At 39.4% G+C, this 14,339-nt stretch overlaps 1 protein-coding gene across 1 annotated transcript in view; it reads left to right on the forward strand.

The window, feature by feature from the left end:
• Nucleotides 1-4,526, forward strand: part of SON (SON DNA and RNA binding protein) — a 71,883-nt gene extending 67,357 nt beyond the window's left edge. Inside the window, exons 10-12 of the mRNA XM_075197200.1 lie at nt 1,039-1,104; nt 2,434-2,549; nt 3,371-4,526. Coding sequence (XP_075053301.1) covers nt 1,039-1,104; nt 2,434-2,549; nt 3,371-3,535 — 347 coding nt within the window. The 3' untranslated portion in view covers nt 3,536-4,526. The remainder of the gene's footprint in view (nt 1-1,038; nt 1,105-2,433; nt 2,550-3,370) is intronic.
• The last annotated feature ends 9,813 nt before the right edge of the window (nt 4,527-14,339 follow it).

Below are 14,339 nucleotides of genomic sequence, written 5' to 3' on the forward strand. Positions count from 1 at the left end.
GGTTGGAACAAGTACAGGCCTTTGATGTCCATGGACTCCAGCAACTTGTCCTGCTCTATGCTGTTCATGACTGATCTCATCAAAGACTTCATCTTGTCTACCTAAAACTGGATGTTCAGGGATTTCCGATTTTGGATGGGTCAAAAGGACCAGTCCGGGTTCTGAACAAATAAGAGATTTGTGTAATACTCCAATCCCTTCTGCTCTTCCAGGACTGGAACAAGTACCACTGAGAAGATCAATGACTGAATGGCTTGCCATACAGCAAACCACTTAGTTTTTCACCATCGGCCTTCCTGGGAAAAAAAACAGTCTGAGTTGCGACTTGAGGAGATCGAAGATGTATCCCCGAGAAACAATTCCTTTCATCCTGGTGTCTGAGGTGGAATCGAACCTTAGGTCATGAAAGCGAAGCAGAAGGTCTCCCAACCATGGGTGAACCTGGGTGGGGAATCTGTCCGATTTGCTGACTGTCTGAGGGCTTTGGATTGCGCAGCACTAGGCTAAAATATACATAAAATATTTGTATTTCTGCAATCGGCAAACCACATTTGTTAATAAAATGACTAATTAGTGTGCTGTTAATTTGTTAAACAGGTGGGAATTTAAACTTAAGAAACATATTTTCACATAAGCAAGGATCTATATGTGTTTTTATATGAAAGTATACTCCTTAAGATACATTATGCTTACATACTTGTGCACGTTTGCAGACCTTTATTGCGATCCATTATTCTAAATTGCTTTTCGGCTGCACTGTACAAAGCAAGAAATTATAAATCATAAATATACAGTAAAACAAGATGTTTAGGCCAATAGGAGCTTATAATCTATATGCAACCAGGGCATATGAGATACAAAATAGCAATTCTGATTCATTTTAATTAATGCAAATATGCTGAAAATGTAATGTTCTTTGTGTAGAGCAATATATGCCTATGTGTTTTGCTGAAGATCTATACATAAATAAAGTGGAACTAAAACATTTAATGGCGTTACAATCACTCGTCTACATTGTATTGTCTGTTTATCTTCTAGGTTTGGTAGCAGATGGAGAAAAAGCTTCCAAGAAAGTGGCATTGCCTGTAATGAAGGATCTTTCTGGTGAGTTGTTTTGCAGTTAATTATTAGCATTCTGTACACCTCTGTAATATGTTCTACACACTAATAAAATAAAGAGTTGTAATTTCTGGATTTTATTTCAGCCTTACTAGCCCTTCATGTTTACTTGCTAGAGGTAGCTACCTTGGTTGGACAAGTTTCACATGAAGGGTCATTAATCTGCAGAATAGCATTGTATCAGCAAGTATATGTAAAACTTCCTATATAACACTAACATATATATATATATATATATATATATATATATATATATATATATATATATATATATATATATATATATATATATATATATATATATATATATATACTGTACAATAGCATGAAAAAGTAACTGGCGCTACAGTTCTTTTGTCTTGCACAACAGTTATAAGTCTTGGGGATAACACCCTGATCGGCGATTAGTGGATCATTATCCTCAATGATAGACTGGTACAAGTTTCTTTTTTTGTTTTGTTTTAATAAAGTGTTTTTATTGAGATTTTTCAAACACAAATACACACACGAGACAGAACACCGTCTAGTCTATCTGTGCATCAGACAAAGAAACAAAAAATAAAAGAAAACATCCCCATACAACGCATGTACCTTGAGAGCATTAAAATGTGAGATCAGAAAAGGATATACAAGAATAATCATACAAGTCTTCTGTATCAAGATAGCTGCTGTCCTTAAACTCCTGTTTGTTTGCCCAGGATCATATAAAAAAAATACGAAAGGACACAAGACCGCCTCCTAGTTCAAAATTTATGACTTGTAACCTTATTAAAAAAAATAAAAAATGCATACCACATATATATGATCATAAACAGCCCCTCTGTATATTATGGTGATCCAATACTTCTCATGTAGATCTCCGCTCCACATATCTAGGCGTGTTGACAAATTGAGGAATGAAAAGAAAAAACAAAAGTAAAATATTGTTTTTCTAAAATCACCTCTTACACAAACCACACTTATGAAGTGACTTTATACCAGAATGTTTTCTTTCTCAAGCATATATCCAAATAACTGTGAAGCTTCACCACAAATAACTTCTTCCAGTGAAATGAACATTCTGGCTGAACACTGGAGAGTCAATCAGCAAGTCACAACTATAACTACACAGCCATTAAGTAATTCTGTATATAAAATGATTGTTTAAGTGAGCAATATTAACTTAGATTTGGGTAAAGGTTTGGGTAAATATCTTGGTGTTATAAGATACATAAGCATGGTTTGTGTGTGTATTAATGTATTAGATGTTGTGTGCTAGTGTGTGATTCCAGTGGATATTTCCCAGCAGCCTCATGAGACTAAATGTGTTTTCAGGAAAGAATCCCATCTCTGTTCTGATGGAGCTCTGCAACAAGAAGAAATGGTCCCCTCCTGATTTTGTGCTCGTGGATGACATCGGCCCAGAGCATCGCAAACGGTTTCTTTTCAAGGTAAGGAATACTGGTGACTGCTTACACATTCGGAGGTCCTGTACACTTAACTCTCAAGAAGTTTAAAGGGCTTGTACAACCCATGCTAGTTGGACACACATCTCTTCGGTGGAGCCTACCCAACTCCTCATTGCCAGTGATGACAGTGGAGAGTAGAGCCACTGTCAGAGCTAGCAGTAAGAACCCACTCAGTGTGTACGTAGTGAACACGGCAGCAGTATAGATTAGAGCTGCGGCTAACCCATTTCGGAACAATGTGCACAACGCACCTTAGTTCTCCCGAGCTAGGTCCAGCAGCGTCCCTGACTTCTGTGGTGGACATTGGGGTGGTGGATTAAGTTGGACTGAGATCAAGACTGATAAACTAGCTTCTTCTTTAGATGGAGTTTTCCTTCACAAAGCGATAGGTATTTTAAGAAATTAATATTAGATGGACTCACATTTGGCACAGTCCACTTTCAAGTGAGTCATCTCTCCATTCAAAAGTGTAAATAGACATGACATGGGATGGCTTCTTTCTAAACCAGAAGTTGGGCAAATATTGTGCCAGTCCTTGTTACTCAGTTTCTCCTAGTGGAATTTGGCAAGGCTGTTGTGCAGATCTGCTTGGATTAGGTTACTCTGACATTGGTGGCCCCCGACAGGTAGATCTAGAAGGCAGAATAATGAGAGGACAGATGTGGTGCACAGGAATGAAAATAAGATGCTCTATATTGGCAAATCATGCCTATATGTATAATAATTCCACTCGTAATTCATTTGTCTTATGGTTTAGCAAAATCCTGCACATTAAATTGGATTATTTCCTTGAACCCTGGCAGGTCACAGTCAACGGAGTTTTATGTCAACCCAGCCAACCCAGTGTTAATAAGAAACTTGCCAAGGCCACTGCCGCCGCTGCTGCCCTCCAGGCACTGGGTGCATTACCCAAGGAGAACATGACTTCGACAGCCAACTTTTGCAGTCCCTCCACCAGTACGTTGTAGGTCCTTACACCATCAAGTTTTCATTATTGAGCTATTCCAGAAATAAAAATTGTTCAATTATTGTGGTCACAAACAAACACCCAAATGCATCAACTTATAAATTCTAAGCAAACTCTTAAACATTATCTTTTAATTGCATGGCTATGTTTTGTAATTCAGAGCTGAAGAGAGTCTGTGGATTTTGTAGTTGAAAGCTTGTTTTGGAAATTACATTTTTGTTGTTTATCGATGGTATGTTGGTTATCATACTTTGTACAATAGTTTCTATTATTCACTGAAAGGCTTTGTCTGTAATATAACTCATAAACCTTATGATATGTTAAAGCATCTGTCCATGGTGATCCTGGGGCTGACTGACTGATCAGTGAACGCAATGTTGTCCCAAGAGGCAACCTGTTAGGGGTTCTCCAGCTGTTGTGCAATTTTCCAGCAGGCTATTTTGAGGTTGTGAGCTTACAGGTTTGCCCCTCTCTGCTGTAGGACATTGTTTCTTCTCTAATGCCTGCTATCCTACTTCAGCATAGGAGGGTTACTAGCATGGGTCATTTGACTAAACCATGTGCCAAAAACAGGTGTGTCCTTAAAATATTGTTTTGGACGCCTAAGATTCAAAGCTGAGAAATTATGTGATGAAGGGACCTCAGCTTAACCCATTGTCAAACCAAAGTTCTTGCATCTAGCAGGATTGGAGGAGAAATAAGTCCAGTGTTACATTTACATGTAACATTGGTTACCCTTGGTTCCAACCTCATCCCTGAGAAGAAGGGATGTGTTCTTTGGAACTTAATATGACCGATGCCGACACATGACAAAGTTCTTCCTTTTTCCAATTATGTTTGTGCCTGTGTTTGTGATTTGTTTTTTTTTATCTCTATGTATGTATCTTGTAGCTTCAGTGATGGAGCTAAACTATCTTGACCAGAACTGTGGTCTGTAAGAGATCTGATGTCACTTACTTGTAAATAAATCTTAATAAAAGCTGGTATCACAATGGTGTCTTCTGACTGGTTAATCCTATGGCTTTCGTATAGGACTTGATATTCAGAAATGAAGGTTTAACTGTAAATGTGTTCTTCTATTCTTCAGTCTCTCTGGAATTTACTACAGTTATCTGTAGATAAGAAAGGGAGATTGGAGGTACTATCCAAAATCACTGAATCATATAGCGTGCCAGACTTGGAGGACCACAAGCTTGTAAAGATTATGCACCCTGCTAAGATGACTGCTTTGCTATAAGTGCTGGAGGGTCACGTCAAGGTGGTCTTCACTCCCATTCTGCTCTTAGTGAATGCAAAATCATGATGGAAAAAGTGCATGATGAGCATATGCTGTCTTTGTTTTCTCATCACCTCCTGGTTCCTGTACCTGTATAGAAGCGTTATGATCACAAACTCAGATGATATTCTAATACCTTTATATTTTATAGATGAGAGTCTACATTTCATCTTACATAAGATTCAATTTACAACAAAACAAGTATCCTGAAGATTGTCCTCATATCCCAGAGTGTATTACATTCACGGACTATTATACATTTCATAAGTGAATCCCATCACTACATTCCTAATAAGTGACCACATCACTACTCGCCATATATACTGAGATATTTTACAGTATTGTTGCCCATTTGCACCAAATGTGAACTATGCCTCTCTCTCTGTGAAAATGTAATGCTGTAAGAAGTAACATAGGAGTTTGTGCTTTTATATAGGTCATGGAGCTCCAAGCGGGCATCTAATATCTTTATATATTATACTGAGGGTACGTTATTTTTTGTTCCGCTGACATCGCAAAATTGTTTAATTGCAATTACATTTATTTTGGGTGTCTAAGTGGGAATGACTATTATGGTTATGTTTCTTTAGTTAAGTGAATAAATGGAAATGTTTTAATTTCATGCCATATACTTCTCTGAAATACAACTGGTGTCAGTCAGTATACACTGACTTATTACTTACAGGGACATGAATTGATAAATGAATAGATAAGAGCGAAGATGCGGAAAAGAACTGGTTATTCCATAAAATCCAATATATACAGCCTGATCTCAAAAGATGTTTTTAACTTCCAATTTTTATGACTTAAGTCAGTGTTGCTAAATTCTATTAAGGAACTTTTCGCTGCCCAGGTACAGTTAAGTGTTGCCAATATAAGTCAGAATTGCAGGCGTGACAAAATATTTTGTTAACCTTGTTTTAGACTTATAATTAGGTACAATCTAGCAACCCTTTATTATTTTAGGCAGCAAATTCAGAAAAGTATGTCATAATTGGCATTATGTTAGACATCAAATCCAATGTTACAAAGATTAATACTATTAAATCTAAACACTAATCTTTCATTATAAGTGTGTCTAAAAAAATAAAAAAATCTTATTTACTACCCAAAATGTATGTTTATCTCTCACAGGCAGATCCTGCCACTAAGCCTGAGCAACAAGATCACTTGCCAGTTTGGCAATATGTATAAGATCTGTTCAATGGAGGTGTTTCCCTAAGGATCCGTTCTTGGCCTCCTGGTTTTCTCCCTCTGCACTTCCTCCCTTGGTGACCTGATCAGCTCATTTGGCCTACACTACCACCTCATCTGTCTTTACTCCCCATCCCTTATGTCACTTGTCTCCTACTGTGTCACGGCCACCTCATCTTGGATGTCCTACACTTTCTTAAACTCAATATTTTTAAACTGAAACAATCTGATTGTCCTCCCCCTCTTCTCTCTTTTTGTCGATAAAACTACCCTCATCTCTGTCCCTAGAGGTCATTCTTGACTCTACCCTCTCCTTCCATCCTCAAATTCAGTCCCTCTCCAAATGCTACTGCTTCCACCAATAGAATATATATCCAAGATCCGGCCATGAGAGACACCAAAACTCTTATTCCTTATTCCTCGTAACCTCCTTCTCTCTGGCCTACTTAACTTTTGCCTTGACGCTCTTAAGTCTATCCACAATGCTGCTGCTCACCTTATTTTTTCTCCTACAGCTTTATCTCTGCTGTCCCTCTCTTCCAGTCGCTACACTGGCTCCCTGTGGCCTGCAGAATTAAATTTAAACACCTCACCTACAATGCTCTCAAATCCCCCCACCCCACATCGCAAACCTTATCTCCACCCACACTCCTTATCTCCACCCTACAGTTCGTAGGTCTTTAAGACACTGTCCTGTCCTGGTTCTCATCCTACCTATCTAATCAGTTGGGAGTACCACAAGACTCAGTTCTTTGGCCTCGTCTCTCCTTGATCTAAACCACTTCACTTTGAAAACTAATAAACTCCTTTAGATTTCAGTATCATCTCTATGTGCATGATATCAAAATGTTTCTATCCTCTCCTGATCTCTCACTATTAGTCTTTGCACACATTATGACTGTCTTTCTGTCATTTCATCTTGGATATCCTTTAGCCAACTCAAATTCAATCTTTCAAAAACAGTCGGTAATATCCCACCTGCCAACAGAATTTACCTACCTGATATTTCTACTTATGTTAACAACATGACACTGCACAAACTCACTGCCTGGGTGTGATTTACGACTCAGAACTATCCTTTGTTCCCCACATCAACACACTATCTAAATCATGTTACGTATAGGTAAAATAAATTCCATTATATTCACATATCTCAAACAAAAACTTCCAATTCATGCACTCATCCTCTCCCACATTGACTTTTACAATTCTCTCCTTACTGGTCTTCCCGGAATCAGACTCTCACCCCTGCAATCTGTTTTGCATGCAGCAGCTAGATTGATTTTCCTTGCAAATCGTTCTTCCACTGCTGATCCGCTATGTCAGTCTTTACATTGGTTGCATGTTTTCCACCGAACCAAATAAAAGATTCTTCTACTAAAATTCAAGGCCATCAACAAAACTGCACCAACCTTATGGCCAAAAGTATTTGACCACACCTGTTAATTATTGAATTTTGGTGTTTCAATCAGACTTGTTGCAAGAGGTGTATAAAATCAAGCACCTAGCCATGCAGTCTCCATTTGCAAACATCTGTGATACAAAATGGGTTGTTCTGAAAGCTCAGTGAATTCAAGCGTGGTACTGTGATAGGATTCCACCTTTGCAGTATGACAGTTCCCGAAATTCATCTGTGCTGGATATTCTACGGTCAACTGTAAGTGGTATTAGAAAGTGGAAGTGTTTAGGAACAACAGCAACTCAGCCACGAAGTGAAAGACCAAGTAAAATCACAGAGCGGGGTTAACGACTGCTAAGGCGCATGGTGCGTTAAAGTCAGCAACTCTGCTGATTCCATTGCTGAAGAGTTCTGATCTTCCACTGGTATTAATGTAAGCACAAAAACTCTGCAGTGGGAGCTTAACGAAATGCGTTTCCATGGCCACTCTGTGGAGTGACTAATCGCACTTCTCTGTTTGGCACTCAGATGGACGAGTCTGGGTTTGGCAGATGTCGGGAGAACGTTACCTGCCTGACTGCATTATGCCAACTGTGAAGTGTGGTGGAGGAGGGATAATGGTATGGGGTTGTTTTTCAGGGTTTGGGCTAGGCACCTTATCTCCAATGAAGGGCAATCTTAATGCTTCAGCATACCAAGTCATTTTTACAATGCTATGCTTCCAACTATGTGGCAACAAATTGGGGAAGACCCTTTTCTATTCCAACATGATTGTGCACAAAGCAAGGACTACAAAGACATGGTTTGATGAGTTTGGTGTGTTAGAACTTGACTGTCTGGCACAGAGTCCTGAACTTAATCCCATCGAACTGGAATGGAGACTGCGAGCCAGGCCTTCTTGTCCAATATCAGTGCCTGACCTCATAAATGCTCTACAGAATGAATGGCACAAATTCCCACAGAAATACTCCAACATCTTGTGGGAAGCCTTGCAAGAAGAGTGGAAACTGGTATAGTTGCTAAAGGGGGACTCCATATTAAAGTATATGTATTTGAATGCAATGTCATTACAGTGCCTGTTTGTGTAATGGTCAAGTGTACAAATACTTTTGTCCATATAGTGTACATCTGCATACTTGTCTCAAAATTTCTTCCAACTCTAGAGCTATATTTTGCACGAGATCTCCATCTATCCACACTCATTACCTGCTTCCATTCCCGGTTGCATTCCATTTTTTCAGGCTGTGCCACTTTGTGGAATTCCTTCCTTCACACAATATGACTTTCTTTAGTCTTCAAACGCTCTCTGAAAACCCACCTCTTCAAACAAGCTTATAAATTCTTCCACTGCCCTCTTAACCTTCATAGGTTACTCTATTACCACCCTTTATACCAGGCCTGTCCAACCTGCGGCCCTCCAGGTGTTGTGAAACTACAAGTCTCAGCATGCCCTTCCAGCTATCCACTGGTTGTCTACCGGCAAAGCATGCTGGGGCTTGTAGTTTCACAACATCTGGAGGGCCGCAGGTTGGACAGGCCTGCTTTATACAGTTCACACAATGCAACGACCCCAAGGACCTACTGGTATGCCCCTGGATTCTCCGCCTTTGCTGCTAAACATTCTGAGGGTTTCATCTGTTTGAGGTGCAATCCGGGCAGACCAGTGCTTACAGAACCTTATCTCTCTTCTACTGAAGGACATTTCCAGGTAATAGATTAACTTCATTCAACTTCGTAAGGTGAAAATGTTACAGAATATAGTCATGGTAAAAGTTTTGAGAATGACTCAAGTATTGGTTTTCACATGTGAGCTGCTTCAGTGGTTTAAGACCTTTTTGTCAGATGTTACTAAGGTACACAGAAGTAAAATTACAAGCATTTCATAAGTGTCAAAGGCTTTTATTGACAATTACGTTAAGTTTATGCAAAGAGTCAATATTTGCAGTATTGACCTTTCTTTATGAAGATCTCTGCAATTTGTCCTGGCATGCTGTTAATCAGCTTCTGGCCCACATACTGACTGATGGCCGCCCATTCTTGCCTAATTAACGATTGGAGTGTGACAATTTGTGGGTTTTTGTTTGTCCACCCACCTCTTGAGGATTGACCACAAGTTCTCAATGGGATTAAGGTCTGGGGAGTTTTCTGGCCACGGAGCCAAAATTTTAATGTTTTGATCCCCAAGCCACTTGGTTATCACTTTTGCCTTATGGCAAGGTGCTCCATCATGCTGGAAAGGGCATTGTTTGTCACCAAACTGTTCTTGGATGGTTGGTTGCTTTTGGAGGATGTTTTGGTACCATTCTTTATGCATGGCTGTGTTCTTAGGCAAACTTGTGAGTGAACCTACTCCCTTGGCTGAGAAGCAACCTCACACATGAATGGTCTCAGGATGCTCTACTGTTGACATGACACAGAACTGATGATAGCGCTCACCTTTTCTTCTCCGGACAAGCAGTTTTCCAAATGCCCCAAACAAGCTGAAAGGGGATTAATCAGAGAAAATACTTTACAGCAGTCTAATCCCTGTACCTTTTGCAGAATATCAGTCTGTCCCTGATGTTTTCATGGAGAGAAGTGGCTTCTTTGCTGGCCCTCTTGACACCAGGCTACCCTCCAAAAGTCTTTGCCTCACTGTGCGTGCTGCCATTCCTGAGCAAGGTCTGGACTGGTGGTGTCCCGATCCTGCAGCTGAATCAACTTTAGGAAACGGTCCTGGCTCTTGCTGGACGTTCTTGAGCGCCCTGAAGCCTTCATCACAACTCTCTCCTTGAAGTTCTTGAGCGCCCTGAAGCCTTCATCACAACTCTCTCCTTGAAGTTCTTAATGATCCAATAAATGGTTGATTTAGGTGCAATCTTACCAGCAGCAATATCCTTGCCTGTGAAGCCCTTTTTGGGCAAAGCAATGAGGACTGCACATGTTTCCTTACAGGTAACCATAGATAACAGAGGAAAAACAATGATTTCAAGTACCATCCTCTTTTTAAAGCTTCCAATCTGTTGTTTTAATTCAATCAGCATGACAGAGTGATCTCCAACCTTGTCCTCATCAACACTCTCACCTGTGTTAACGAGAGATTCACTGACCTGATGTCAGCTAGTCTTTTTGTGGCAGGGCTGAAATGCAGTGGAAATGTTGTTTTTGGGATAAAGTTCATTGTCATGACAAAGGGGGACTCTAAAATTAATTGCAATTCATCTGATTAGTCTTAATGATGTTTTTGAGTATATGCAAATTGCCATCATAAAAACTGAGGCAGCAGACTTTGTGAAAAATAATATTTGTCATTCTCAAAACTTTTGGCCATGCCTGTACTGGTATGTGTAGATTTGTTTTCAGGGTGTGTAGAGGCCTATCCCACTGCCTTAAACTGCTAGTATACCAGCAAAGAAATTAGTGCAAGAATTTGTATTCAGGTATGGGATGTTCTTGCCTCTGATAAAGGCACCCACATTGCTGGACCCGTGTTTAAACTGATTGTTACAATCCAGCACTTACCTAAGCCGGTGTGGTGTGTGATAAAGGGTTAATCAAAAACAACCACCTGGTCTGTTTTAAAAATGATTAAAACTTCCCCTGTCTGTTCCACACACTAACTTTGCCTTACCATTTATGCCACCACCAAGGGTTTTTGTGAAGAGCGAACACCTATTCAGGAAGCCTTCAGTTCTCCCTTTATTTAAACTATTCTCTCACAGCTTAATCAGAGTTATCACACACCAAATGATCGAACCCCATCCAGAGTTGTAATAAACTAAATGATCTTCTCTGTTGCAACTATGTAGCATTCTAATACCAAGCCCAGGCTGTCATATGTATTTATAAGAACACAGACACCTGAACTAATTAAGTGTAGTTTAATATGGAAAATATATCCACAATGCTTAAGTTGAAAAACAATGAACAAATTTACATATAAAGATATACAATATTTTCTTGTAAAATAAAAAGGATTGAAACACAGAAAAATTATACCCCCAAATGATCAGATTTCTGCTTGGTGGGAGAGCAGTAATTCAATAGAACACTTCTCAATAAGGAATAAAAAGGAATAAAATCTTTTAGACTTACAAGACATTTTAAACATGCTTTAGGTGCCCACAGCCCCCTTTCCTGTGATGTCAGAACCAGAAAGTCTGTGTTCATGTAATTAGTTTTAGGACTGCATATTCACAAACCCTTTCAAGTCAGTGTTTCTTTACACTGGCCTAACTCCTCTCCAGAATGTCCTATAAAGATGTTATTACCTCCACTCAACAGGTCATAAGTTTCCCTTCATTTACATACCAGTATGCTATTTGAGAAAAGATGACTTTTACTGTGTCATTTCCCTTCACTCAAATTTATCTTAGTTACTCAGCCAGTCACTCTCAGATGTCCCGAGATATTAGAGCCATGAAGAATGTGAGCTGTTTTTGGATATTATTGAGGATATTGATGTAAACTTAGAGCACTAAAAGAGGTTTTTAGCTTTTTACAACCCATGCCATAAATTGGTGCTAGGCACTCATCTGTACCTACACCTCTATATATTTGACACCCAAAAAGTTCTTTAAGCTAACCAGCGCTTAATAAAAATACAGTGACCACAGTGAAATAGTATAAGTATTATACTTAAATTAAATAGGCAGCTCCCCAGTCAATCAACACCTGTCTGCAAGTGTCATACCTAGAAGATAAAAGACAGGGGGCGCCACACAGTGTATTAAAAGTGATAGACAATATAGAAATATCTCCACAGATAAGAAATCCCCGTACCAGATATTCAAATAAGTAGAGCCAATATAAAGATCTAGCTGACCGTACTAGGGATCCACCTCAGGTCTAGAGGTCAGGAAATCCCTCCAAACATGAACCATGTAGTGAATGAGGATCTGCAGACTCCAATATAACCACAATATAGTGTAATACTATATAGAAAGAGACCAGTCAAGTCTCAAAAGTGCACAAATTTAATGGCAACATATAAAAAAATCAATGCCCGTACATTGAGCACAATAAAAACAAGCTTATATGTCCTCTGGCACAATCATGGAGAATAAGGGTGACAGCCGGCAACACCTCAGACGTCCAGTAGTGAGCACAGGAACCAAGTAACTCTCTTGACGCGTTTCGTCTTCTAAGTAAGACTTTATCAAGGAGTAATGACTCAATATACGGGCATTGATTTTTTTTATATGTTGCCATTAAATTTGTGCACTTTTGAGACTTGACTGGTCTCTTTCTATATAGTATTACACTATTGTGGTTATATTGGAGTCTGCAGATCCTCATTCACTACATGGTTCATGTTTGGAGGGATTTCCTGACATCTAGACCTGAGGTGGATCCCTAGTACGGTCAGCTAGATCTTTATATTGGCTCTACTTATTTGAATATCTGGTACGGGGATTTCTTATCTGTGGAGATATTTCTATATTGTCTATCACTTAATACACTATGTGTGGTGCCCCCTGTCTTTTTGTATTTTAACCTCTATATATTTATCCATTAATATCTCATGCATCGAGAAGAAGAATCTAGAGACAACCAAAGAGATATCAATGTAATTTAGTCTCGCCGTTTCAGGTTTTAACCTATGATTGGAAACAAATCACAAACACATATTTGCAATTTGATATGGCCTGTAAGTAGCTTGTATATGACAATGATGTGTGATCTTTTAGGGGTTAAACGGCATGCCCCTCACCACCCACAGGCTAGTGGGACATTTGAATGGTACAACAGCACTATCAAATTTAAATTAGCTAAAGTCACCTAACAGACTGGTCTACAATGGCCTGAGGCCTTACCTCTTATGTTACATGCCATCAGAATACCACCAAAGGGGCATGTGACTATCTCCCCATACAAAATCTCCTTATTCTGGTGTTAAGTCCAGCCATTGACTTAGCAACAGCCCAAGATGAGACTAAATATCTGATAAAAATGACTAATCATTTAAAGGAGTTGCAAACATATGTGATAGGCAGACAACCCAAGCTGCCTTCCATATGCCACTCCATAAAGGCAGGAGACATGGTAATAATCTCAATAGATTCTATGCCTATACATTGGAGGGCCTATAGGGATGCCCTTGTCCGGTACATTGAGTGCTGATTATTCCCCCATCCATTTCATACATCTTTCTCCTTGTGTTTGTTTCCCAACCCTGCTTAGTTGTAGGACCCGTAGTGTGTAAGAGTATGTAATTAAACCCAGATGTCACTATGACTTGATTTGTGTGAGGATGATATATTATATTATGCTTCATTAGGTAATAGAAGTTAATAGAATGCAGAAGGAGTAGTCTGCTCAAGTCTAACAAAGGGAGATCAGGCACATTCCTGTACCTGACTGCAGTGGTCTCCCCAGCACCTATTTCCCAAGTGCTCCATTCAGCTATTTTTCTATTTTTACTTCCACCTGTCTCTTAAGGGGGTATTCAATTGTTTGTCCGGACCTCAGAAAAACTTGCGGTCTAAAACTATTACCGTTAATAGGGTAATATTGCGCGTAAATACCGTTCATACGGTAATTTACTCGCTGAATTTCAGCTCGCAGCTCAGCGAGTAATTACCGTATTAACGGTAATAGTTTTAGAGCGCGAGTTTTTCTGAGGTCCGGACGAACAATTGAATACCCCTTGAGTCCAACGGAGTCCTATTATAATAGGCACTGTGTGAGCACTGCAGTTAGCAGTTGTTAAACCACTGACCACCAGTCTGACTATAAATAATTTAATTCTAGACAAGATTAGTGTTTCCAGTCAGCAAGTGGCCGATAACTGCAAGAGTCTTTATAAATAATGTAAGTGTTGCCAATAACCTCCAACATTTTTCATTATTATTACGAATTATTACATTGCCCCCACCCCGCTGCTACTTAATTCCACCCAGCTGACATTTTCTGGGGACACTGTACCAGATATTTAGACACCTTTCAGGTGACACC

The sequence above is a fragment of the Mixophyes fleayi genome, chromosome 2 (genome assembly GCF_038048845.1).
Source record: "Mixophyes fleayi isolate aMixFle1 chromosome 2, aMixFle1.hap1, whole genome shotgun sequence".
Taxonomy (NCBI): domain Eukaryota; kingdom Metazoa; phylum Chordata; class Amphibia; order Anura; family Limnodynastidae; genus Mixophyes; species Mixophyes fleayi.